The following is a 26,410-nucleotide window of genomic DNA, read 5'->3' as shown; positions in this document are numbered from 1 at the left end:
CTCATTGCTAAGTGTATTAGAGTTGAATGTTGTCATACTCATTGCCAAGTGTATTAGAGCTGAATGTTGTCCCACATCATTGCTAAGTGTATTAGAGCTGAATGTTGTCCCACAACTCATTGCCAAGTGTATTAGAGTTGAATGTTGTCCTACTCATTGCCAGTTGTGTTAGAGTTGAATGTTGTCCTACTCATTGCCAATTGTGTTAGAGTTGAATGTTGTCCTACTCATTGCCAAGTGTATTAGAGTTGATTGTTGTCCTACTCATTGCCAAGTTTATTAGAGTTGAATGTTGTCCTACTCATTGCCAAGTATATTAGAGTTGAATGTTGTCCTACTACTCATTGCCAAGTATATTAGAGTTGAATGTTGTCCTACTACTCATTGCCAAGTGTATTAGAGTTGATTGTTGTCCTACTATTCATTGCCAAGTGTGTTAGAGTTGATTGTTGTCCTACTCATTGCTAAGTGTATTAGAGTTGAATGTTGTCCTACTCATTGCCAAGTGTATTAGAGTTGATTGTTGTCCTACTCATTGCCAAGTGTATTAGAGTTGAATGTTGTCATACTCATTGCCAAGTGTATTAGAGCTGAATGTTGTCCCACATCTCATTGCCAAGTTTATTAGAGTTGAATGTTGTCCTACTCATTGCCAAGTTTATTAGAGTTGAATGTTGTCATACTCATTGCCAAGTGTATTAGAGCTGAATGTTGTCCCACAACTCATTGCCAAGTTTATTAGAGTTGAATGTTGTCCTACTCATTGCCAATTGTGTTAGAGTTGAATGTTGTCCTACTCATTGCCAATTGTGTTAGAGTTGAATGTTGTCCTACTCATTGCCAATTGTGTTAGAGTTGAATGTTGTCCTACTCATTGCTAAGTGTATTAGAGTTGAATGTTGTCATACTCATTGCCAAGTGTATTAGAGCTGAATGTTGTCCCACATCATTGCTAAGTGTATTAGAGCTGAATGTTGTCCCACAACTCATTGCCAAGTGTATTAGAGTTGAATGTTGTCCTACTCATTGCCAATTGTGTTAGAGTTGAATGTTGTCCTACTCATTGCCAATTGTGTTAGAGTTGAATGTTGTCCTACTCATTGCCAAGTGTATTAGAGTTGATTGTTGTCCTACTCATTGCCAAGTTTATTAGAATTGAATGTTGTCCTACTCATTGCCAAGTATATTAGAGTTGAATGTTGTCCTACTACTCATTGCCAAGTATATTAGAGTTGAATGTTGTCCTACTACTCATTGCCAAGTATATTAGAGTTGAATGTTGTCCTACTACTCATTGCCAAGTGTATTAGAGTTGATTGTTGTCCTACTATTCATTGCCAAGTGTGTTAGAGTTGATTGTTGTCCTACTATTCATTGCCAAGTGTATTAGAGTTGAATGTTGTCCTACTCATTGCCAAGTGCTTTAGAGTTGAATGTTGTCATACTCATTGCCAAGTGTAGTAGAGTTGAATGTTGTCCTACACATTGCCAAATGTATTGGAGTTGCATTTTGTCTTGCTCATTGTTAGCTCTGTAGAATGTAAAAGGTCATCATACTTTTTGTGAAGACTATAAGAGCTGAAAGATGTCTTGCTCATTGTCAGTTATATAAAAGTTTATATGTTGTCTTGCACATTGTCCGATGTATCAGCTGGATATCTTCTTGCTCATCATCGAGTCTGTGCTCAATGTCATTTTTCTAAGATTTAAATGTTGTTTTGTTCATTGTTAAGTCCATAAGAATTGAATGTTCTCTTGCTCATTGTCTAGACTTTAAGAGATGAATGTCCTATTGCCCATTGTCAGGTCTCTAAGAATTGAATGTTGTATTGCCCATTGTCAGGTCTTTAAGAATTGAAATTTGTGTTGCCCATTGTTAGGTCTCTAAGAATTGAATGTTATGTTGCCCATTGTCATTTTTCTAAGACTTAGATGTTGTTTTGTTCATTGTTAAGTCTATAGGTATTGAATGTTCTCTTGCTCATTGTCTAGACTTTAAGACTTGAATGTCATATTGCCCATTGTCAGGTCTCTAAGAAATGAATTTAGTATTGCCCAGTATCAGGTCTCATAGAGTTGAATGTTGTATTGCCCATCACCTGGTCTCTTTGAGTTGAATGATATGTTGCCCATTGTCAGGTCTCTAAGATTTGAATGTTGCATTGCCCATTGTCAGGTCTCTAAGATTTGAATTTTGTGTTGCCCATTGTCAGGTCTCAAAGATTTAAATGTTGTTTTGTTCATTCTTAAGTCCATAAGAATTGAATGTTCTCTTGCTCATTGTCTAGACTTTAAGAATTGAATGTTGTATTGACCATTGTCAGGTCTCTAAGAATTGAATGTTGTACTGACCATTGTCAGGTCTGTTAGAATTGAATGTTTTATTGTCCATTGTCAGGTCACTAAGAATTGAGTGTTGTATTGACCATTGTCAAAATGAACAACTGAATGTGACATCTCCAGTGGCCTAGTGGCTAGAGCATCTGCCTCAAATGCGGCAGGTCTTGGGTTTGATCCCTGGTCGAGTCATACCAAAAACTTATAAAAATGGTACTAACAGCTGCATTGCTTGGTGCTCAGCATTAAAAGGTTAGTGTTAGGACTGGTCAGCCCGGTGTCAGGATAATGTGACTGGGTGGGACATCATGCTACATGTCTGCAGCATGATGACCTAGTCCTAGACATTACTATAAACTGCCACACTGCAGAGATCATAATGATATAACTGAAAAATTGTTAAAGCTATTTAAAAATCCAAATCACAGACACACACACAAGAAATGAATGTTGTGTTGCCAATCGCCTGGACTCTAAGGGTTGAATGTTGTATTGCCCATTTTCAAAACTAAGAAATGAATGTTGTACTGCATTTTGTCTGTTCTCTAAGAGTTGAATGATGTATTCCCCATTGTAAGGTCTCTAAGAGTTGAATGTTATGTTGCCCATTGTCAGGTCTCTAAGAGTTGAGTGTTGTATTGCCCATTGTCATAACTACCAGGAAGAACTTAATGTTGTATTGCCCATTGTCAGGGATCAAAGAGTTGAATGTTGTATTGTCCATTGTCAGGTCTCTAAGAGTTGAATGTTATGTTGTCCATTGTCAGGTCTCTAAGAGCTGAGTGTTGTATTGCCCATTGTCATAACTACCAGGAAGAACTTAATGTTGTATTGCCCATTGTCAGGGATCTAAGAGTTGAATGTTGTGTTGCCCATTGTCAGGTCCTCTATGTCAGGTGTTTATGAGTTGAATGTTGTATTGCCCATTGTCAGAAATAAGAATTGAATGTTGTATTGCCCATTGTCAAAACTAAGAACTGAATGTTGTATTTACCATTGTCAAAACTAAGAACTGAATGTTGTATTACATATTGTCATGTCTCTAAGGGTTGAATGTTGTATTGTCTATTGTCAGGTCTATAAGAATTGAATGTTGTATTGCCCATATTAAGGTCTCCAAGAGTTGAATGTTGTCTTGTTTATTGTAATGAGTTTTAGAATTGAATGTTGTATTCCCGATTATCAGGTCTCTAGGAGTTTTTAGAGCAATTCTTATGATGTGTGTCCCTCCAAAAGTACTTTAAAGAGACATACAGTATATACTCACTTATAAGTCCAACTACAAACAAAAAAACCCTGATCTGCCATCACATAATGTGCATGTATATCAGGGTCTATGATGTTTGTTCTACTGATTTCTGCTAACAAACTGCAGAGACCCAGATCAGCCAAAACCATATTTGATGGCAGTTTGATTCTGTGCAGTTTGCTGTTGGATTTGACTTATAAGCAAGTTTATACATGAAATATTTCATTGTAACAAAGTCACTTTAAAATTTTTGAATAATTTACTCTAATCTTTTCATTGCCATACTGTATTCTATATATGATTACGTCACAGGTCCGTCAGGGGCTGATCAGCCTTTCGCAACGAATTCTTGGTCCAAGCAGTATTGTGCAAGGAGCTGTAGAAGGAATTCTTACCAAGACACCTCAGACATTTTTTGAAGACACCATTGAATTTGTGGAAACAAATGCAAAATTGTTTTACAACAACATAGTTCGAATTGCTGGTCTTAAGCCTGTAATGCCACAAGGAGCCATGTATATGATGGTAAGTGGGAAAATTGTGTGTGAAGCCACATTGTTGATAATATTAATTTTTCCCTTTTTTGGACCCCTAGAGAGCCATACTTAATGAAAACTTGATCCATTAAAATTAGATTTCAGTTTTAAAAAAACTAGCAGTAGATGTTTGAAAAATAGACAGAAAGGGGTGATGGGGTTGGAGGTGCTTTGCTGAAATAGTGTAGGCGTATCAGCTCAAGTTAGTTAGTCTTTCCTTGATGGTTCACTGTGAAATTTACTCGAAAATAGTTTTTATTTGTATATTTATAGAATATTGTGTGTGTTTGATTTGGATTTTTAATGTAGCTTTAACAATTTTTCAGTTATATCACTATGATGTGTGCATTGTGGCAGTTTATAGTGATGTCTAGCACTGGGGCATAATGCCATAGACATGTAGCATGACGTCCCACCTAGTTACATTATCCAGACACCAGGCCAACCAGTCCTAGCACTAACCTCCTAATGCTGAGCGCCAAGCGAGGCAGCTGTTAGTACCATTTTTAAAAAATAAGTCTTTGGTATGACTCCGCCTGGGATCGACCTCTCGCATCCGAGGCAGACACTCTAACCACTAGGCCGCCAGAGCAGTTTATATATATATAGAATAGATATAGAATATTGTAGAATTCTGTATAAAATTCATATTTATAATTCATTGGGGATCCTTATGATCTGGGTACCATCATGTTAATAAGGAAAATATTTATCATGCAGAATCGTCAGGTTCATTGGTATTAATCCATGACTGCTTTATTGAATGAAATGAATATCCTTTCATGAATAAAAATAACAATGAAGTATTTAAAAAATTCCAGGTGACAGAATAATAAGGAAAATAAGCAAACCTGAGGTTATATAATAACATGTAAATTAAACTAACAAAAAAACAATCAGTTTAGGAAGATGACGTTTTGTGTACAAACTCCGTGTCTACTTTATAATACCATAGTAATGGTGAAGTTACTGTGGGTCTACTTTATAATACCATAGTAATGCTGAAGTTACTGTGGGTTTACTTTATAATACCGTAGTAATGCTGAAGTTACTGTGGGTTTACTTTATAATACTGTAGTAATGCTGAAGTTACTGTGCTGAAGTTACTGTGGGTTTACTTTATAATACTGTAGTAATGCTGAAGTTACTGTGGGTTTACTTTATAATACCATAGTAATGCTGAAGCTACTGTGGGTCTACTTTATAATACAATAGTAATGCTGAAAATGTTGCAAACTATAAATAAATTACAGAATTGAAGTAGACTCTCAATATGTTTAATATATGTTGGAATATGTGTATTGTATTCATGTATTTTATGTTAAGTTATCTATGCATGTACATGCCCCTTCAAACAGCAGACTGTGATGGGGTATCTTAGCACAATACAATATTCATACACAGATAAAGTACAGATTAAGCTCAGAAACAATCAACAGGTTAATGCTTATATAACTAGAGCCAATGTCTTTAAAAAACTTTGATTTCAGTAGAGCTCTAATAGAGTGAAACAGGAAGAAAGAGAGATGAATATTAAGTGATAAGTAATTATTGAACTACAACAGTTTCCTTCTCCCCATTTTTTCTTCTCCCACATTACTTTGGTGACAAGGTGAGAGCTCTCCCCTTTAGATAAAATCCTGGCAGTATCACTTAAGTGGTCACCACACCTAATCATGATAAGTTGGGCATGAAAGGAAAGAGACTGTGTCAGGCTAGGCAAGTGCTTTCACCAAGTGCTGAATGAGAAAAATCAAGATTCTTCTAGACTTAGACCCATCTGTATTGAATTGCCTGCTTTTGGCCTCTGCTTGAAACTGCAGATTAAATATACAGCTAAGCCCCCAATTTATGTGTATATTGCATTTCTGAGAAACCTTGCACATGTCAGATTTGTATAACTTGAATCCAGTGAGGATTGGAATCTTCATCCCAGTTGAATATGCACATAAACTGCAGTTCTCTTTGGGAACCCATGCTGCACATTCATGTATATATAAATGTCACAAAATGTATATTTCTACTTGGGTGTTAACATAAATTCACATAAACGTGAGACACAGTATGTTTAATATGCATAAATCTGGAACTTACTGTATATTCTTCATTATTGTATTGGTAATATACCAAAGGCCAGTGAATTAAACCTAACAAGATACCCACATGCAATACTTTATGCAATGGTTTCAGAATCTATTCAAAGTTTAGTTTATGGTCATGATATAATAATGCCTTATTTCAGCATTGTAGGCCACTGGCCTGAATTACATGTATACGTATTAAAGACACAAAGAAATATCGGGTGGGTATAACAAATGCAGCAAGACTGTAGATATTTATATTTTCTTAATAGTTTTCTCTTTTCTCAACTAAATACAGACTTACAAATTTGATACAGTAGTATCTGTAGGAATTTTTCTCAAGGCAGCAGAAAATATCACGAATGTTTGTAAATATTGGACAACAGCAAATAAAGTGATACTGAGACTGTATACAAACTGTTAAGATCACAGCAATGACAGAATTGATCTTCATTTTTCAGTTCCTCAAAGCATTCTGAATTAGGTATAACATCAATTAATGCTGCTCTCACTTTACTGAATATGTTCCAAATAAAGAATGCAAATATTCTTCAAAACAAAAATCTGGTTTTAATATCCTATGTTCTCACTTGCTGTCTATATCCTTTATTCTCACTGCTTGTCCATACCGTATATTCTCAGTGTTTGTCAATACCCAATATTCTCACTGCTTGTCCATAACCTATGTTCTCATTGCTTGTCCATACCCAATATTCTCACTGTTTGTCCATAACCTATGTTCTCACTGCTTGTCCATACCCAATATTCTCACTGTTTGTCCATACCCTATATTCTCACTGCTTGTCCATATCCTATATTCTCACTGCTTGTCCATACCCTATATTCTCAGTGTTTGTCAATACCCAATATTCTCACTGCTTGTCCATAACCTATGTTCTCACTGCTTGTCCATACCCAATATTCTCACTGTTTGTCCATAACCTATGTTCTCACTGCTTGTCCATACCCAATATTCTCACTGTTTGTCCATACCCTATATTCTCACTGCTTGTCCATATCCTATATTCTCACTGTTTGTCAATACCCAATATTCTCACTGCTTGTCCATAACCTATATTCTCACTGTTTGTCAATACCCAATATTCTCACTGCTTGTCCATACCGTATATTCTCACTGCTTGTCCATACCCTATATTCTCAGTGTTTGTCAATACCCAATATTCTCACTGCTTGTCCATAACCTATGTTCTCACTGCTTGTCCATACCCAATATTCTCACTGTTTGTCCATAACCTATATTCTCACTGTTTGTCCATACCCTATATTCTCACTGCTTGTACATACCCAATATTCTCACTGCTTGTCCATACCCTATATTCTCACTGCTTGTCCATACCCTATATTCTCACTGTTTGTCCATACCCTATATTCTCACTGTTTGTCCATACCCTGTATTCTCACTGCTTGTCCATATCCTATATTCTCACTGTTTGTCAATACCCAATATTCTCACTGCTTGTCCATAACCTATGTTCTCACTGCTTGTCCATACCCAATATTCTCACTGTTTGTCCATACCCTATATTCTCACTGCTTGTCCATATCCTATATTCTCACTGTTTGTCAATACCCAATATTCTCACTGCTTGTCCATAACCTATATTCTCACTGTTTGTCCATATCCTATATTCTCACTGTTTCTCAATACCCAATATTCTCACTGCTTGTCCATACCCAGTATTCTGTTTGTCAATACCCTATATTCTCACTGCTTGTCCATACCCTATATTCTCAGTGCTTGTCCATACCCTATATTCTCACTGTTTGTCCATACCCAATATTCTCACTGTTTGTCAGTACCCTATATTCTCACTGTTTGTCCATACCCTATATTCTCAGTGCTTGTCCATACCCTATATTCTCACTGTTTCTCAATACCCAATATTCTCACTGCTTGTCCATATCCTATATTCTCACTGTTTGTCCATACCCAATATTCTCACTGTTTGTCAGTACCCTATATCCTCACTGCTTGTCCATACCCAATATTCTCACTGTTTGACCATATCCAATATTCTCACCGTTTGTCCATACCCAATATTCTCACTGTTTGTCAGTACCCAATATTCTCACTGTTTGTCAGTACCCTATATTCTCACTGTTTGTCAATACCCAATATTCTCACTGCTTGTCCATAACCTATATTCTCACTGTTTGTCCATATCCTATATTCTCACTGTTTCTCAATACCTAATATTCTCACTGCTTGTCCATACCCAGTATTCTGTTTGTCAATACCCTATATTCTCACTGCTTGTCCATACCCTATATTCTCAGTGCTTGTCCATACCCAATATTCTCACTGCTTGTCCATAACCTATATTCTCACTGTTTGTCCATATCCTATATTCTCACTGTTTCTCAATACCCAATATTCTCACTGCTTGTCCATACCCAGTATTCTGTTTGTCAATACCCTATATTCTCACTGCTTGTCCATACCCTATATTCTCACTGCTTGTCCATACCCTATATTCTCAGTGCTTGTCCATGCCCTATATTCTCACTGTTTCTCAATACCCATTATTCTGTTTGTCAATACCCAATATTCTCACTGCTTGTCCATACCCAGTATTCTGTTTGTCAATACCCTATATTCTCACTGTTTGTCCATACCCTATATTCTCAATGTTTGTCCATACCCTATATTCTCACAGCTTGTCCATACCCAATATTCTCACTGTTACCCAATATTCTCACTGCTTGTCCATATCCTATATTCTCACTGTTTGTCAATACCCTATATTCTCACTGTTTGTCCATACCCAATATTCTCACTGTTTGTCCATACCCTATATTCTCAGTGCTTGTCCATACCCTATATTCTCACTGCTTGTCCATATCCTATATTCTCACTGTTTGTCAATACCCAATATTCTCACTGCTTGTCCATAACCTATATTCTCACTGTTTGTCAATACCCAATATTCTCACTGCTTGTCCATACCGTATATTCTCACTGCTTGTCCATACCCTATATTCTCAGTGTTTGTCAATACCCAATATTCTCACTGCTTGTCCATAACCTATGTTCTCACTGCTTGTCCATACCCAATATTCTCACTGTTTGTCCATAACCTATATTCTCACTGTTTGTCCATACCCTATATTCTCACTGCTTGTACATACCCAATATTCTCACTGCTTGTCCATACCCTATATTCTCACTGCTTGTCCATACCCTATATTCTCACTGTTTGTCCATACCCTATATTCTCACTGTTTGTCCATACCCTGTATTCTCACTGCTTGTCCATATCCTATATTCTCACTGTTTGTCAATACCCAATATTCTCACTGCTTGTCCATAACCTATGTTCTCACTGCTTGTCCATACCCAATATTCTCACTGTTTGTCCATACCCTATATTCTCACTGCTTGTCCATATCCTATATTCTCACTGTTTGTCAATACCCAATATTCTCACTGCTTGTCCATAACCTATATTCTCACTGTTTGTCCATATCCTATATTCTCACTGTTTCTCAATACCCAATATTCTCACTGCTTGTCCATACCCAGTATTCTGTTTGTCAATACCCTATATTCTCACTGCTTGTCCATACCCTATATTCTCAGTGCTTGTCCATACCCTATATTCTCACTGTTTGTCCATACCCAATATTCTCACTGTTTGTCAGTACCCTATATTCTCACTGTTTGTCCATACCCTATATTCTCAGTGCTTGTCCATACCCTATATTCTCACTGTTTCTCAATACCCAATATTCTCACTGCTTGTCCATATCCTATATTCTCACTGTTTGTCCATACCCAATATTCTCACTGTTTGTCAGTACCCTATATCCTCACTGCTTGTCCATACCCAATATTCTCACTGTTTGACCATATCCAATATTCTCACCGTTTGTCCATACCCAATATTCTCACTGTTTGTCAGTACCCAATATTCTCACTGTTTGTCAGTACCCTATATTCTCACTGTTTGTCAATACCCAATATTCTCACTGCTTGTCCATAACCTATATTCTCACTGTTTGTCCATATCCTATATTCTCACTGTTTCTCAATACCTAATATTCTCACTGCTTGTCCATACCCAGTATTCTGTTTGTCAATACCCTATATTCTCACTGCTTGTCCATACCCTATATTCTCAGTGCTTGTCCATACCCAATATTCTCACTGCTTGTCCATAACCTATATTCTCACTGTTTGTCCATATCCTATATTCTCACTGTTTCTCAATACCCAATATTCTCACTGCTTGTCCATACCCAGTATTCTGTTTGTCAATACCCTATATTCTCACTGCTTGTCCATACCCTATATTCTCACTGCTTGTCCATACCCTATATTCTCAGTGCTTGTCCATGCCCTATATTCTCACTGTTTCTCAATACCCATTATTCTGTTTGTCAATACCCAATATTCTCACTGCTTGTCCATACCCAGTATTCTGTTTGTCAATACCCTATATTCTCACTGTTTGTCCATACCCTATATTCTCAATGTTTGTCCATACCCTATATTCTCACAGCTTGTCCATACCCAATATTCTCACTGTTACCCAATATTCTCACTGCTTGTCCATATCCTATATTCTCACTGTTTGTCAATACCCTATATTCTCACTGTTTGTCCATACCCAATATTCTCACTGTTTGTCCATACCCTATATTCTCAGTGCTTGTCCATACCCTATATTCTCACTGTTTCTCAATACCCAATATTTTCACTGCTTGTCCATACCCAGCATTCTGTTTGTCAATACCCTATATTCTCACTGCTTGTCCATACCCTATATTCTCAATGTTTGTCCATACCCTATATTCTCACAGCTTGTCCATACCCAATATTCTCACTGTTACCCTATATTCTCACTGCTTGTCCATATCCTATATTCTCACTGTTTGTCAATACCCTATATTCTCACTGTTTGTCCATACCCAATATTCTCACTGTTTGTCCATACCCTATATTCTCACTGCTTGTCCATATCCTATATTCTCACTGTTTCTCAATACCCAATATTCTCACTGCTTGTCCATACCCAATATTCTCAATGCTTGTCCATACCCTATATTTTCAATGCTTGTCCACACCCTATATTTTCAATGCTTGTCCATACCATATATTTTCAATACTTGTCAATACCCTATATTTTCAATGCTTGTTCATACCATATATTGTCAGTGCTTGTCCATACTCTATATTCTCACAGTCTGTCCATACTCTATGTTCTCACAGTCTGTCCATACTCTATATCTCTCAGCCTGTCCATACCCTATATTCTTGGAGCCTGTCCATACCCTATGTTCTCACAGTCTGTCCATACCCTATGTTCTCACTGCCTGTCCATACCCTTTATTCTCACAGTGTGTCCTTACCCTCTGTTCTCAGTCTGTCCATACTCTATATCTCTCAGACTGTCCTTACATTATATTCTCTCAGCCTCTCCATACCCTATATTCTTGCAGCCTGTCCATGCCCTATATTCTTGCAGCCTGTCCATACCCTATATTCTTGCAGCCTGTCCATACTCTATATCTCTCAGCCTGTCCAATACCTATATTCTTGCAGCCTGTACATACTCTATATCCCTCAGACTGTCCATACCCTATATTCTTGCAGCCTGTCCAATACCTATATTATTGCAGCCTGTCCATACTCTATATCCCTCAGACTGTCCATACCCTATATTCTTGCAGCCTGTCCAATACCTATATTCTTGCAGCCTGTCCATACTCTATATCCCTCAGCCTCTCCATACCCTATATTCTTGCAGCCTGTCCATACCCTATATTCTTGCAGCCTGTCCATCCTCTATATTCTTGCAGCCTGTCCATACCCTATATTATTGCAGCCTGTCCATACTCTATATCCCTCAGACTGTCCATACCCTATATTCTTGCAGCCTGTCCATACTCTATATCCCTCAGACTGTCCATACCCTATATTCTTGCAGCCTGTCCATACCCTATATTCTTGCAGCCTGTCCATATTCTATATCCCTCAGACTGTCCATACCCTATATTCTTGCAGCCTGTCCATATTCTATATCCCTCAGACTGTCCATACCCTATATTCTTGCAGCCTGTCCATACCCTATATTCTTGCAGCCTGTCCATATTCTATATCCCTCAGACTGTCCATACCCTATATTCTTGCAGCCTGTCCATACCCTATATTCTTGCAGCCTGTACATATTCTATATCCCTCAGACTGTCCATACCCTATATTCTTGCAGCCTGTCTAATACCTATATTCTTGCAGCCTGTCCATAATATTAACCTTTGCATGCCAGTTTTGTGTGTCTGGCTCTATTCATATATTCATACAAGTTTCCTTATTGCCCCCTTCATGGTTGTACCATGCCTCACCAAAACCAGAACTCTTTAAAATTATTGACATTATGTACAGCAACTACTTGTACCCTCAAGCCAAGTTACGGTAACTGTTCTAAAATATAATTTTTGGCAATCAGTTCTCTGACATTTCAGATAGTTTCAACCAATATTCAATAGATCCAGCATACAGTTTTAACAGATATCTGACCTTTCTTAATGAGCAAAGATGTTAGGACTTGATTTTGCCAGACTGTTAGACATATTTACAAAAATTATCATGCATTCTTTCTACATCAGAAAATTTAAATAAAAGATTTAAAATTTTCCAAATTTAATCAGTTTACTATGGATTGCATAAATGCTTCTTCTGTTAATGTTTTTGGCATTTGCTAAAAATTCCCATTGAAGAGAAAACAGCCCCATAATCTGATAAGCACTAACCTTAAGTTTCTTATCCCTAAAATACATGTATCATTTTTCATAACCTCTACAATATCTCCCTTGCAGAAGACCATTATCTTGTCTGTCAAGAATTACATTAAGTTTCCAGTCAGTATTGGACAAGTCAATCTAATAAATGCTGCACCAGCCAGTATGAGAGCATTTGCATAAAATAAAAGGAAGAGTTTTGACACATTTTCTATATCAATACAACTGTTACTCTTAGAATATGTTCTTTGCATGTCATTTGGAATGAGTGAAAAATCAGTGGTGACAACATGCAGCCCTGTCTAACACCACCTAACACTGGAAAATATCACTCAGTCCACTTGAAGTTTTTGAGGTCCGACATCTGCATATATTGTTTGAAATATTTTCAGCATCTTTATGCTTAGGTTTATTAAGGACAAACAGTGTAACAAATTCCACTCAACATCCTGTTGACTAACTAAAATTTTGTCAAAAATCAGGTAGGCATAAACTCCACTCACAGCCCTCAACTGCAATTATGAAAATAGGATTGCAAAAATAACTCGACCCACAATCATAGTCAAAAGTGAAGTTCATGCTATAAATTAAATATATGTAATAATGGACATCTGCTAATGAAACTTTGAATGTGTATTTTTCAATTTAAGTTTTGATAAAGCACATCCATGGGTTGCACAGGTCAAGATTTGGTGGACATAAGACAAAAATTGCTTTTTCCATTACTGGTCATGGCTGATGTTACTGCATTTCAGCAGCAATTTTAATTAAACTATCAACAATGCTTCAAGATCACTGGCTCAATCACAAAAGCTATGACTTTTTAATATTGATACACCTATATTTCATCTAGTTGTGTCAGCTTGTGGACATACTAAATCAAGTAAGAAATACAATGTATAATCGTTATAAGTTGAATCTAATTGCAACCTACACAGAACCAGATTTGCCATCACATAAGGCATTATGTGAAAGCAGATCAGGGTCTATATGCTGTTGGAACTGACTTATATGTAAGTAAATACAGTAACAGATTTGAATGGTACTTATTAAACAGTAAGAATCCATGAAAATTTTCAGCTAAAAGCTTTCCATTGCCTTAAGCTCAAGCCTAGAACACATGCATCCATCATAGTCCTCCATCAAATGATCTTACGTTTTCTTTCGAAGTGTGCAACCATTTGGTCATGCACATCAAATAGTTTCCTTATTTTCTATTTATAGTAACTGTACTTGACAGGTTTCCAAGAAAACAGACAGGTTTCTTGAATTTGAAACCATGTATCACAGATTCATTATATTTTTATATACACTTAGGTGGCAGACCTGTAAAAATGCAGGCTAATCTACTTCTGCTGGATTTGCCCTGTTACATAACAAATCTTTCTCTATGCCACTTACTAACTCTAGTCTACATTTTCTTCATAGCAAAGTTGTTTTATACACATTAGAAGACTGGAGTCTGGGGAGACTTTGGGGTAAGGGGAAATTACTCTTATTTTTCTCCTGTTTGCCCAAGTTAAACATAATGATCATGCAGTATATTTGAAGAAGAAAGTAAAATGTTTCTTTTATAATATTTACCCAGTCATAATACAGGCACACCCTCCCAAGCTCTCTCTGCAGTTGCAACCCTGTAGTGTTCAACTTTCACTTTAGTAGTAATAGATGACTGTAGACTTTTTGTGCCAATACCTATTTCCATAGGGGCTTTAAAGCGCTCTCTTTTATGGATCACTGCCATCTCACCTCTGTCTGCATGGGTTCGAGTCTTGGATTCAGCCAATGTGGGCATCTAAGAAAGCTTGCCAGTAGCTTCTCGTGGATCGGTAGTTCTTTCTGGTGTTTTCCCGGGTTCTTCCTCCACCATTAATACTGGCCGCCATTTATAGACTATCGTGTGCTGAAAATTGACATTAAAGCCCACAACAACAACAACAACACAACCAATTTCCAAGGGAGACTGCTCTCATCTGAACTACTTTTTAAGCAAGCAGACCTTTTAGCACCATTCTTGCTAAACCAAACCAAAATGATTGAACATCTCTTTTTGGCTTAGCAGGGATGAACTTGTTTAAGGTAATGGACATACTTTTAATGTATTATGACTGGGACTGTAAGTTTTGATTGAAGAAAAACATACTACTTTCAGAAACTTACTGTTTGCCTAATACTATATGGCAGCAGTTGTTAGTGGTCTCGGAGTTAGATGACAAAAATAAATCCCATGAATATTTAACACTTTAATTTTTTTTAACTTTTCTACATCCATGTTACTAGAATGTCACTATTCCAAAATTTAAAATCCCATTATTGAAGAAAATTGACCAATTTTATGTCCACAAAATATTCTGCTATATGGTACATTTCATGTTTTGCAGATTGGTATTGAGATGGAAAAATTTCCGGAGTACATAGATGACGTTGCATTTACGGAAGCTTTGGTTCGCGAAGAAAGTGTCTTTTGCCTTCCAGCTAAGGTAAACATATTGATATAATCAAATTTCTAATACAGAACTGATCATACTTAATCTACCAGGTGTCTTAATTATATATAAAAGTACTTCTTTCATTTCACCTCTGTCTGTGTGGGTTCAAGTCTCGGATTCGGCCAATGTGGGTATGTTAGAAAGCTTGCCAGTGGCTTCTCGTTTGTCGGTGGTTCTTTCTGGGGTTTTCACAGGTTCTTCTTCCACCATTAATACTGATCGCCATGTATAGCCTATCGTGTGCTGAAAAATGGCGTTAAACCCTACAACACCAACAACAGCAACAACTTTCTTAATTTAGTATACCTTAATATGTTCATAATTCTGTTCAGAAATGAAGTACAGATCTGAAATGATTAAACGATACACATGAAGTACAAATCTGAAATGATTAAACGATACACATGAAGTACAGATCTGAAGCGATTAAGTAATGTCAACAGATTTTTTGATTTATGTTATAAAAATTTTAAGATAACCTTTAAGCTACCTTTTTGCATTCTTTCACTACTCTCTAATTGGAAACTTGGTAAGATAACTTTTTTGCTGGCAAATGCTAATCTAGCTTTAACTGTGTATGGAGTTACAAGGGCTGGGAACCAAAGTTTTGGACTCAAGTACTCAAAGTAGCATACTTGACTGCAGGTATATCAAATTGCAGTGACCAATTACTCTGTCTAGCAGTAGCAGACTTGACTGCTAATATATCAAACTGCAGTGGTCAATGACTGTGTCTAGCAGTGGCAGACTTGACTTGACTGCAAGTATATCAAATTGCAGTGGCCAATGACTCTGTCAGTAGCATACTTGACTGCATGTTTATCAAACTGCAGTGGCCAATGACATGAAAAGTCAAATATTTTTTAATTAAATATGATACAGTTTTTATTATGGCACAGATAATCTGGCTAATAAAATCATTAAGATTAAAATCATGTGGAAGTTACATAGACCTCAGAAACAGGTCACAGTCATGTGGAAGTTACATAGACCTCAGAAACAGGTCACAGTCATGTGGAAGTTACATAGACCTCAGAAACAGGTCACAGACATGTGGAAGTTACATAGACCTCAGAAACAGGTCACAGACAACTAAATCAAACCTCATTAGGGGGCCCCGAGTGGCCGAGTGGTCTAAAGCGCTGTCCGTTATGGATCACTGCCATCTCACCTCTGTCTGTGTGGGTTCGAGTCTTGGATTCAGCCAATGTGGGTATGTGAGAAAGCTTGCCAGTAGCTTCTCGTGGGTCAGTGGTTCTTTCCGGGGTTTTCCCAGGTTCTTCCTCCACCATTAATATTGGCCGCCATCTATAGCCTATCGTGTGCTGAAAAATGGCATTAAACCCTACAACAACAACAACAACAAACCTCATTACTGTAATGTTAATGTTGGGTCAATTTACTATACCTTCATGGTAAAACTAGCAAAACACCCATATGATCTATCCAAGAAAAAAATTTAAAATGATGAAAATGATATGCTGCATGTCTCATTTTTAAGAAAATTCCTTTGAAGGTGCCTAGCATAAAAATTTGGCCCCCATGACATGCATACAATAGAATGTTTCCTCATTTACATCTATTAGTACCTGTTTAACAACAGCTATATTAAATGAAAATGGTTTAAAAGCCTACTAATTTGTATGATTTACCTGTAAGCATGATTGATTCCATGATGAAACATTACCATATTCAAAGCAGCAAAAGGTAGTCATTTTCACTGTGGTCACCACCATTAGGACAGAATTCATTTGCTATAATATTTTACAGTATAACAATATAAGTAGGTCATTTAGTTTGAAGGCAGTTTGTGAGCAATGTGCCTTGTCCAAGGATATACCATAGTAACTGACCCTGGAGTATCTGATAGTTGAATGCACTCTTCCAGTTATGGATCTGTCATCCATCAATATTTGCTTCTTCTCAGAAACCACTGAACCAATATGAACTTAGCTTGGCACTAAGCATCTGGCCTGAAGGCTTTGAAATTTGTACAAATTATGCAGATCCAATATCAAATATGGCAGGCTTTACTAAAAATAGAAAAAAATTTAAATGACTTGTATTCAGAAATATAAACAATAATTTGTAGATTCGAGAGAAAAAATTCGGTTAAAGAGTCAGAAATTTGATCTTCCAAGACTCGTCCTGTCCTGTGTTTGGTTGCTTATATATTCAGTAAGTCTGCCAGATGGGATGCATATATGCTTCTTAGTATTCAGACTCATTTGTAATTTGTTGTCTTCTATCAGCTACCATTCAGCACTGTTTACTCCTTTCCCCCCTTGATGATTTTCCCCTCCCCTCTGGAGGTAGGTGTGTGGGACCTCCCCCCTTACTAAAATTTCTGGCAACATCTCTGTATAATGATTTTTTTTCTTTCCAGTGTTTCCAGTACCCAGGGTTTTTCCGTGTTGTGCTCACAATTCCAAGAGACAAACTATTGCTAGCTTGTGACAGGATTGCAGAGTTCTGTACAAGGCACTATTGTGATGTTGGTATGGAGGCGATGTAAAAGTCAATGGTTCTAAATGAAATTATAATTGCAAATATGAAATGTTTTATTTTCCACAATTTGTATTGAAAGCGTTAATGATATAATGATACCTACAAAGTGTGTATATTTATCAAGCTGTGTATTCACACATCTTATGTATTCACTTGCTTTTACAGCTTTTAAATTGTCAGTCAGATTAGAGTAAGGATGATCTTTTTTATCCTTCTTGGCCTGGAGGATTTCAATTCTTCCATGCCTATGGTATAATGTCCATTCTGTGTTACTAAATATAGCTTGTATTACTAACAAAAGTAACAAGCTTCATTGTCTTACTAACATTAGTAACAAATTATATACCCACTGTCTTTTCATGTCCTTTTTTTATGTCAATGGAGGCAAACTCAAATTCAGATAAATGATTAAAACTAATAGTAGTTATCTCTCTTGGATATTGTTTCACTGATGGCAATACTTGGAACAATAGCAGAAAATACTCCATTAAAGAAAATCAGAGTAATTTTGGAAATAATATTTTGAAAGTTGATATAAATTTTCAAGTGAGGTATAGAAAAGAAAATGCAGAAAACAAATATTATACAAATTATGTAGATCAGTAGGTGTATGGTAGTAAAATGGACCACAAAAAATAGTGTCTCAGGAGTTATGTCTTTCCATCTTTAACATGATTTCTCTTTACTCCTCCAAGTCATCCACATTCTCAATACGTTGATTAAATAAACCTAAGGCCTTGTGCATAAGGTATTTAAAAACATCAGACAGAAAATGATGATCATTATTATGGATGCAGTGCAATCGTCAAATGTACATTGCATGTTTTGTGATAATAATTGTAATAACTGTTTGACCTCTTCGTCTAAGTTTAATGTCTGTGCTTAATGTTTTACAGCTTGACCTAAATCTGAGACTGGTGTGGTGCTTAGCCATAAATCACTACTGGTATATTTAAGAAGTACTTAATCCATTGAGGTGTATTGCTAGGGGCTTATAGGTAATCAGTTTTGATAATGTAATAACATCATTAACAGGAAAGTATAATCATGACTAGTGGAAAATATTTTCTGTATATACATGCATTATAGTTAGTACCAACTGCAAACAACATTGACCCTGATCTGCTTTTACATAAGACACTGACAGATCAGGGTCAGTATAATATTTGTTCTACTGGTAACTCCAAAGCTTAAACACTCAATCAGGTAACTATCTTTCTTGAAAATATTTTATTAATACACATAGGGTTGAGCACTATAAAGTTCGGGTGTAGAGTGTGTGTGTGTGTCTTTCTTCAAATTAAAAAAATGTTTAGTAAATTATTTTACACTTCAAAATGTAAGCTATGAGTATCAGTTCTTTCTTTTGTGGTAGGATATTTTGGATAGCAGCCTAAGGGATGGCTAAGTTTCTGTGTAATGTGATCTACATCCTTATTCAAAAGCAAATATTGAATGGTTCATAAGCGTTTTCATGTATTCATCTATATACTTTGATAGAAATAGCAGCCACATGTATATGTTTTATACCCAACATTTCAACTTTGTGTAGGAACCGCTCCGGTGGCCTAGTGGTTAGAGCATCCACTTCGGATGCAGGAGGTCGTGGGTTTGATCCCCAACCAAATCATACCAAAGACTTACAAAACTGGTACTAACAGCTGCCTCGCTTGGCGCTCAGCATTAAGAGGTTAGTGTTAGGACTGGTCGGCCTGGTGTCAGGATAATGTGACTGGGTGGGACATCATGCTACACGTCACACACACACACACACAACTTTGTGTAGGAAAGGTTAATAGTAGTTGTGCTAATGGAAAGGGATGTAACTCCAAATTGCACTCAAAGCATTTTTTAAAAATAATTTCTTAATGCATTCATCATAATATATAGTTTACGCATGTGGATTTATTTTAAAAAATTCATGTAGCATTCCTATTAGTAGACTCCGTCATACATGCAGAATTGTAACTGGAAACCCAGAACGGGTCATTTTCTCACATTCCCATGTGTATGGACCATTTCTTACAATATACAAACCCAATGCAGAATTTCTCTGTTCTACCTCACAGTAGCAGTGTCATTTGAGCATTCCTGCTCTAGTGTTTCCTACACTGTTGCATCCATGACATCATGACAGTTCGTTATTGTTTCAGATTTTATCTAAGAAAATTGTTGTGTTTTACCAACACTTTAAAGTTCACATTGGAAAATGCAGTATAAAGGAAATTGTATCCTCTTTCTAAATAAACAAGGACTTTCAATGGCAGCCTGTCATTTATAAAGCTTTACTTGTGCCAAAGGTGAATCATTATGTTTATATGCTTTCAGTGCTCCTGTGATATTGCCCATTCTGGTCAATCACATTGTATCATGTGTGCTCCAAACTTCATTTCCACTTCATAACTTTTGAAGGACTTTATGGATTGAAATCAGGTATAGTGTGAAGCTTTACATTGTAGATCAAGTTCAGTTATCACCAATTTCTTGCACAATCTTACAGAGTTATGACCCCTGACTGACTTGGAACTTTACCCTTCAATTTCGCTTCCACTTCTGCTTAGTCACCAATTAAGGACTAATTTAAAAATTAAAATCAAATTTGTTGTAAGGATTTTTTTTAAAAGACTTGGTCAAATATTTGTTTGGTTGGCTGCAAAAATTCTGTGAAGTTAATGCCTCTGTTTCACTTGGAACACTAATCTTCAGTTTTATTTCCACTCAGTATATTTGGAAGTCTCCATTAAATTAAATTTGGCATTAAGTTTAACATTAACAAGACCTAGGCCCAGTTCAGTTTTCATCATGCAACATTGTTTGGAGGTATGGCTCCTGTTTGACTTAAAATGTTTCTCTTCAGTTTCCATTTAATAAATTTTGAAGGACCTAATGATACAAAATTTGGTATGAAGCTTTATATGAACACGATCTGTTCAAGTCTGATTTTTATCAAACCCATCCTGTTGTCAAGCTTACCTTATTGTCAGTATGCATTCAAACTCACCATGGCAGAAGCCCAACATAGCATTATTTTGGTGTCTGTGTGCATGTCCATTTGTTCAGCTTTCCATAGATATAACAGTCCACACCCAACATTAACCTCAATGTAAATGACTTTTCTCTATTTATTTAATGCGATTTAACTCCATTCTCTTATAATTTTTGTATTTTAGAGATGAGTGTCAAGGCCAGCATATTATTTTCATGCAGAATGTTATAGTTAACGGCCCATGTTTTTTAAATTTGCATGTCCCTTTAATTTCATTGTGTCACCAAGACCATCCAGGATATATTTCTTGTTTTATCTTTGTTGCTTAATCCAGGTACGAGAGAAAAATGATGAACTATAGTTACTGGTGTGACATTGAGAAATCCCATCCTCAGGTTCATAATTTGTGTACAGAACCTGACAAAGCCTTGTTCCTGCCAATGAGTAATGTTCCCTTGAGGGAATTTTCCTTATCCTACAGCAGTGCATATGACAGATTTACTTAATATATGATGACTTTGATGCACATGGACAAACTTTGTCACTATAAAGGAACGAGTGCAAGAACTTATTAGAATAAATGAAGTTTTGACTACTATAGAAGTGTGTGTGTGTATATATATATATATATATATATATATAATGTGTGTGTGTGAGAGAGATACAATTAGGATTTGACCATTAATCAGTGTTATATATTTTATACTTCTAAAAGGTCGAGCCCGATATTTGGTACATTCAAGTTTTCATAGCATTGAGTTTAATTTTGTTTTTAGAATTAAATTACTTTATTTCTTTCAGTTATATCTGACGTTTCATTACCCATTTTTGGTATAAATTTTTTCTCACTGGTTGTATGTATATTTTTATATATTTAATTTCTTTTGTGCAAACATCAAGTTGAAATAAAAGTCATAAACTTTTAGGTTCACATTGAATGACACTTTAGATCCACGCCTTAAAGGGAATGTCCATGTTGCATTTATTTATGATATATGTACAAGACATGTTGTATATAATCTCTTCACTAGAAGAAATTTCTTTTTTTATTATTTCTAGCATCATCTATTTACTTTCAGTCAGGTTGGAAATTGCCATAAATTTAAGTCCTCATTAGCAAATATATAATTTCATTACAAGCAAACACCCCTTAAAGTTTTACTGGTTGAATGTTTGATTTTATGATTTTGTGAAAATATTTCATTCTGATAGAATTTTAGCAGTAGTATATTTTTATTTTAAAGTAAGGTACAAGATGTTTTAGGATTTGGTTTGTAGTGTCTCCTTTGCAGAGAACTGGTATAATATTGAATTAAAGTTCCTATATACTCCAAAGAAAGCAGAAATTGGAAAGAAATCCATAATGATAGTTTTTTCATGTAATAATTAGTGTTACAAACTTAAAAATTATGTTGGAGACATTTTTACAGTAAGGTTTTTTTTTAATGGCCAAGAGCGTATCATTTGAATGTAGATTGGCATTCAGTCTGACATTAGACACACTGCATGATTTCTTTCTTTCTTTTTCATCTGTAGTTTCACCTTCAATTTTTTCTACAAGTACATTGCAAATAAGTTAATCAACAACAACAAAAAAAACAGAGCAGACTGAATCTGCTACTGTTATGTCTGCATTAATAAAGGCTTTATGGGATAATGAATCTGATTTCTTAGTTTTGATAAAACATCTGTGCACAATAAATGTGGAACTTGTTATGCAAGTACTCTACAACAATATTTTTGCAAGGAATTATTTTCACTATCTCTATCATCAGTCAGTCCAGTGACCACTTTATTGTCCACAATTATAAAATATTTTTGTGCTGGTTTTTAAAAAATTATAAATTTAACAAAGAACTAATATCTGACTGGCCAAACTGTAAAATAAAAATGACACAGAAATGTTTTAAGATCAGAATTTCATAATCAACTGGCAATTAGTCACTATACTGTAATAACATGTTTAATTTCATATTTTATTTATATTATAAATGTATTATTCTTAGATCATTTTTGTGATTGTAAGCAAACATTTTTCGGGGTTGATATACCAATGTACAGTGTGTCTACATTTTATACAAAGTAAATAATTACACACCGGCAAATGTGAAAGCAGTATTTTGACAGAATAAAAAGCATTCTTGTATACATGTAATTTCATTTGAAGTTTTTTCATCAAGATTAAGGATATGGAGGTAACATAAAACAACAGAGGTTTGACATTGTTGTACTCTTGAAAACTTGTTTTGTATATTATTTAAATGAGTGCATTTTGGACGTAATACATTTTTGGAGTATTTTGTTTTTGATAAATTCACTGTTTAATATTTATTCTGTTTTCTTGAAATCAGTATTTTTACAGTTAGTGACCATATCAAGATGATTGCAAAAAATTAAAGCATAGATAAATGTTCTTCATACAGTATTGTTAAAATTCACATGCGTTATATAATACCCAACCTGTATGCTTAAATACTAACATCTTGAAAAATTATGCAGTACCCACATTGTATGCTTAAACAGTATCATGTTGTTAAATTATGTAATACACACTATATGCTTAAATAATATCATTTAGATAAATTATGTATACCCTGTATGCTTAAATATATATAGCGATAATTTGTCATATACACACTATATAATTAAATAATATATGTGGATAAATTTCACGAGGTTAAAAGCTCATCTTAATAAAGCACATAGCACTCCATCACATGTATTGAAATACTTCAAGAGTTAGGTACCTTTGTCTATTAAGGGCTCTCCTCTTTTGAGATTTATTTGGTCTCCCATTATAGTCACACCTAATAAACCACATGAAAAATTCATTATTAATGCTGATCGAAGTCAAGTGTTAATGGGACAACATGTATTTAGGTAGGCTCTTAAAAAATCATGATGTATTTCAATCTGCTCTAAATCAGATCTCCACTGTCCTGCCTGAAGATCTGACGGTGACCGCTTCTAGAGTTGTTGTGATAACCTTTGAATTAGTCAATGGAAATGCCGTTTTCACAAAATTGAAAGTGTATCAAATCATACAGCACACATTAATGCTTTTCAGTCATACTCCTCAGTCTCCCAAACAAGAAGATATAAGACCTCATCTGGTTGGCTGATAAAATTAGCAATTATGGTAATAACATAGGTCACAAGAACATGACCCCTAAGTTGCTGCTGTCAGATCATTATATAGGACAGTGGAGATTTGACTTTAATCAGATTGGATTTATTTTAGCAGCTCAAAGTATGCTAGGGCCAAGACATGCTAAAAAAAAATTATATTAGAGTTTTGATCAAAAGAGGGATGTGTGCTTGTTAAAGCATATGTTAGTATTAGTTTAATATGGTACAGTTTACACACACACACACACACACGACTTAGTATACATGCTCTGAGATAACACATAACACAAATGTTTTGCAACAACCTTTGATTCATGTCAGTATTTAGTTTTGTGTGAATCACTTGCCCACAGATCTCTGTCGGATTCTCAAACGTTTTTTTTTAAATTGAATTTTTTATTACCATAAGCTTATCATGCAACACCTTTGACCTCTGATTTGGACACTTGGCAGAGCAACTAGATCAGGTAGTCCCAGGTAAAGAGCTAAGGTACCAGCCGGTTGATATCTTCTATAATTACCTCCGTTGGCTTTTCCCCTTCAAAAGTGACTCTAGATATGTAAAGAGACATATCTAACATTTTTATCCTAAGATTGACATAGTTTGACAGTTTCTAATTAGTATATTTAAAAAATCATTTCAGTATAAAATGCTCAAAAAAAGTAATTGCTCAGAAATTTTGTTGCAAAGTTTTTAACGAATTTGTATAATCCATTCTTTGTTAAGAAATGAGATTAAATGCTTAAAGATTTATAATTGTGATTGCGTATATTAAGAGGGATATTGGAATATGCTTGTGATTATAAAATCAAAACAAGATTATCAATCTTGAACAAATTTATGCTCATCTCTTTGATCTTGTTTGATCTTTAATATTTCCCTAACCTTCCATTCCACCAGAATTCTCAATCTTTTGATGTCAAAAGAAATGATATACATGACAGTAGCTTTAAGCATTACGTTAGCTTTCATCTTTAGCTTTCAGTTTGTATGAGCAGTGAAAATGTCAATAGAACAACATGGTCTCATTCTGTACAGGTAACTTGTCTAGTCAGACTCTTGACTTTGTGTCATTCAAGGTAAGATAGTGCATTGAAGTGTTAGAGCTCGGTCTCTGACAGCAGTATTTCACATTGTTGCATGTTTTTTTTAACTTTGTGGACTATTACTGTTGTAATAAAAACTTTGTTAACACATTTGTGCCAAAACTACTTGATGAGATAAATTGAATATAGTGTTCATGTTTATGTATATATAGATGATTTGATATGATGATCTGTTCGTATGTCATCTCATTAGATTATCAGCTATTATAGACAATTTTCAGTTCATCCAGTTATTTTTTATTTTTTGGACATTTTTTTATGATCACCCTGCTTGCACAGTGAAGCAAAAATCAATTATAGTAGACAAATAAAATTTGGTTGGCATGTTTGTATATGTAGATGACTTATTAGATATCATGCCTTTATTGCAATGTTTAGCTCATCTGACTGCAAGGCCATGTGAGCTTACTGTAGATCAAGAAATTAGTATTGCATAGAATGACAACTTAGGTTTTTTTGTAGAATCTCTGCTTGATTTTGTAGAATCTCTCCTTGATGATCTTTTTGAGTTGCTTATATTAAAGTTTGATTATTTTTAAAGGTAGTTTTATTATTATTATTATTATTATTTTGTAATTTCACTTCCTATATGCATCCAGACAGACAGACAGAGTATTAAGGCTTGCACATTCATCCTGGAATTGATGTATTACATACTTGATCTAGTAGTATACAAAATTACACAGCTCATTCAATTTCATCTCTACTGGTCATAAACCAGATGACTCCATGGAATGGTCTCTTCACCATCTCTCTGTTATCACATGTTTGTAATTGCTACTCCTAAAGTATGTGAAGGATTGCCATGAAACCTGACACACATGCATCCCATGATCTTGTTAGTTCTCAATGAAAATGGTGCATCATGGACATCTTGAAATCCTGTTATCACTACTCCTGAATGGATAGTAATCAAATGTGGTTTTCACTAAAAGGCTTCTTTTGATGTCTTGTTGGACCTAAATGAAAAATTGAATGGTTCCAGTCTGTTGTTCAATATGGCCACCACAGCAGCCATCTGATGCTAATTTGATTTCCAATATTATCGCTGCAGCAGCAATCTTGAAAATCTTGTGATTGTTAGTTTTTGGAATGGATGGTCATATCAATACAGTTTTCATCAAAAGACTTGAAAATTTTGTTATCACTACTCCTTCTGAATGGAAAGTCATATTGAGATAAGGTTCTCAACAGTTGACTTCTTATGACATAGGGTTGGTCCTAAA

At 35.5% G+C, this 26,410-nt stretch overlaps 1 protein-coding gene across 1 annotated transcript in view; it reads left to right on the top strand.

Annotated features, from left to right (window-relative positions):
* The window catches only part of LOC149779964 (tyrosine aminotransferase-like), a 66,371-nt gene extending 40,647 nt beyond the window's left edge, over positions 1–25,724 (top strand). Inside the window, exons 9-11 of the mRNA XM_089936682.1 lie at positions 3,899–4,111; positions 15,347–15,445; positions 17,841–25,724. Coding sequence (XP_089792808.1) covers positions 3,899–4,111; positions 15,347–15,445; positions 17,841–17,969 — 441 coding nt within the window. The 3' untranslated portion in view covers positions 17,970–25,724. The remainder of the gene's footprint in view (positions 1–3,898; positions 4,112–15,346; positions 15,446–17,840) is intronic.
* Positions 25,725–26,410: the final 686 nt, after the last annotated feature.

This window comes from Sinohyriopsis cumingii, chromosome 16, assembly GCF_028554795.1.
Source record: "Sinohyriopsis cumingii isolate HCF-2022 chromosome 16, ASM2855479v2, whole genome shotgun sequence".
In the NCBI taxonomy this organism is placed as follows: Eukaryota; Metazoa; Mollusca; class Bivalvia; order Unionida; family Unionidae; genus Sinohyriopsis; species Sinohyriopsis cumingii.
This window is presented reverse-complemented; position numbering and strand designations above follow the sequence as displayed.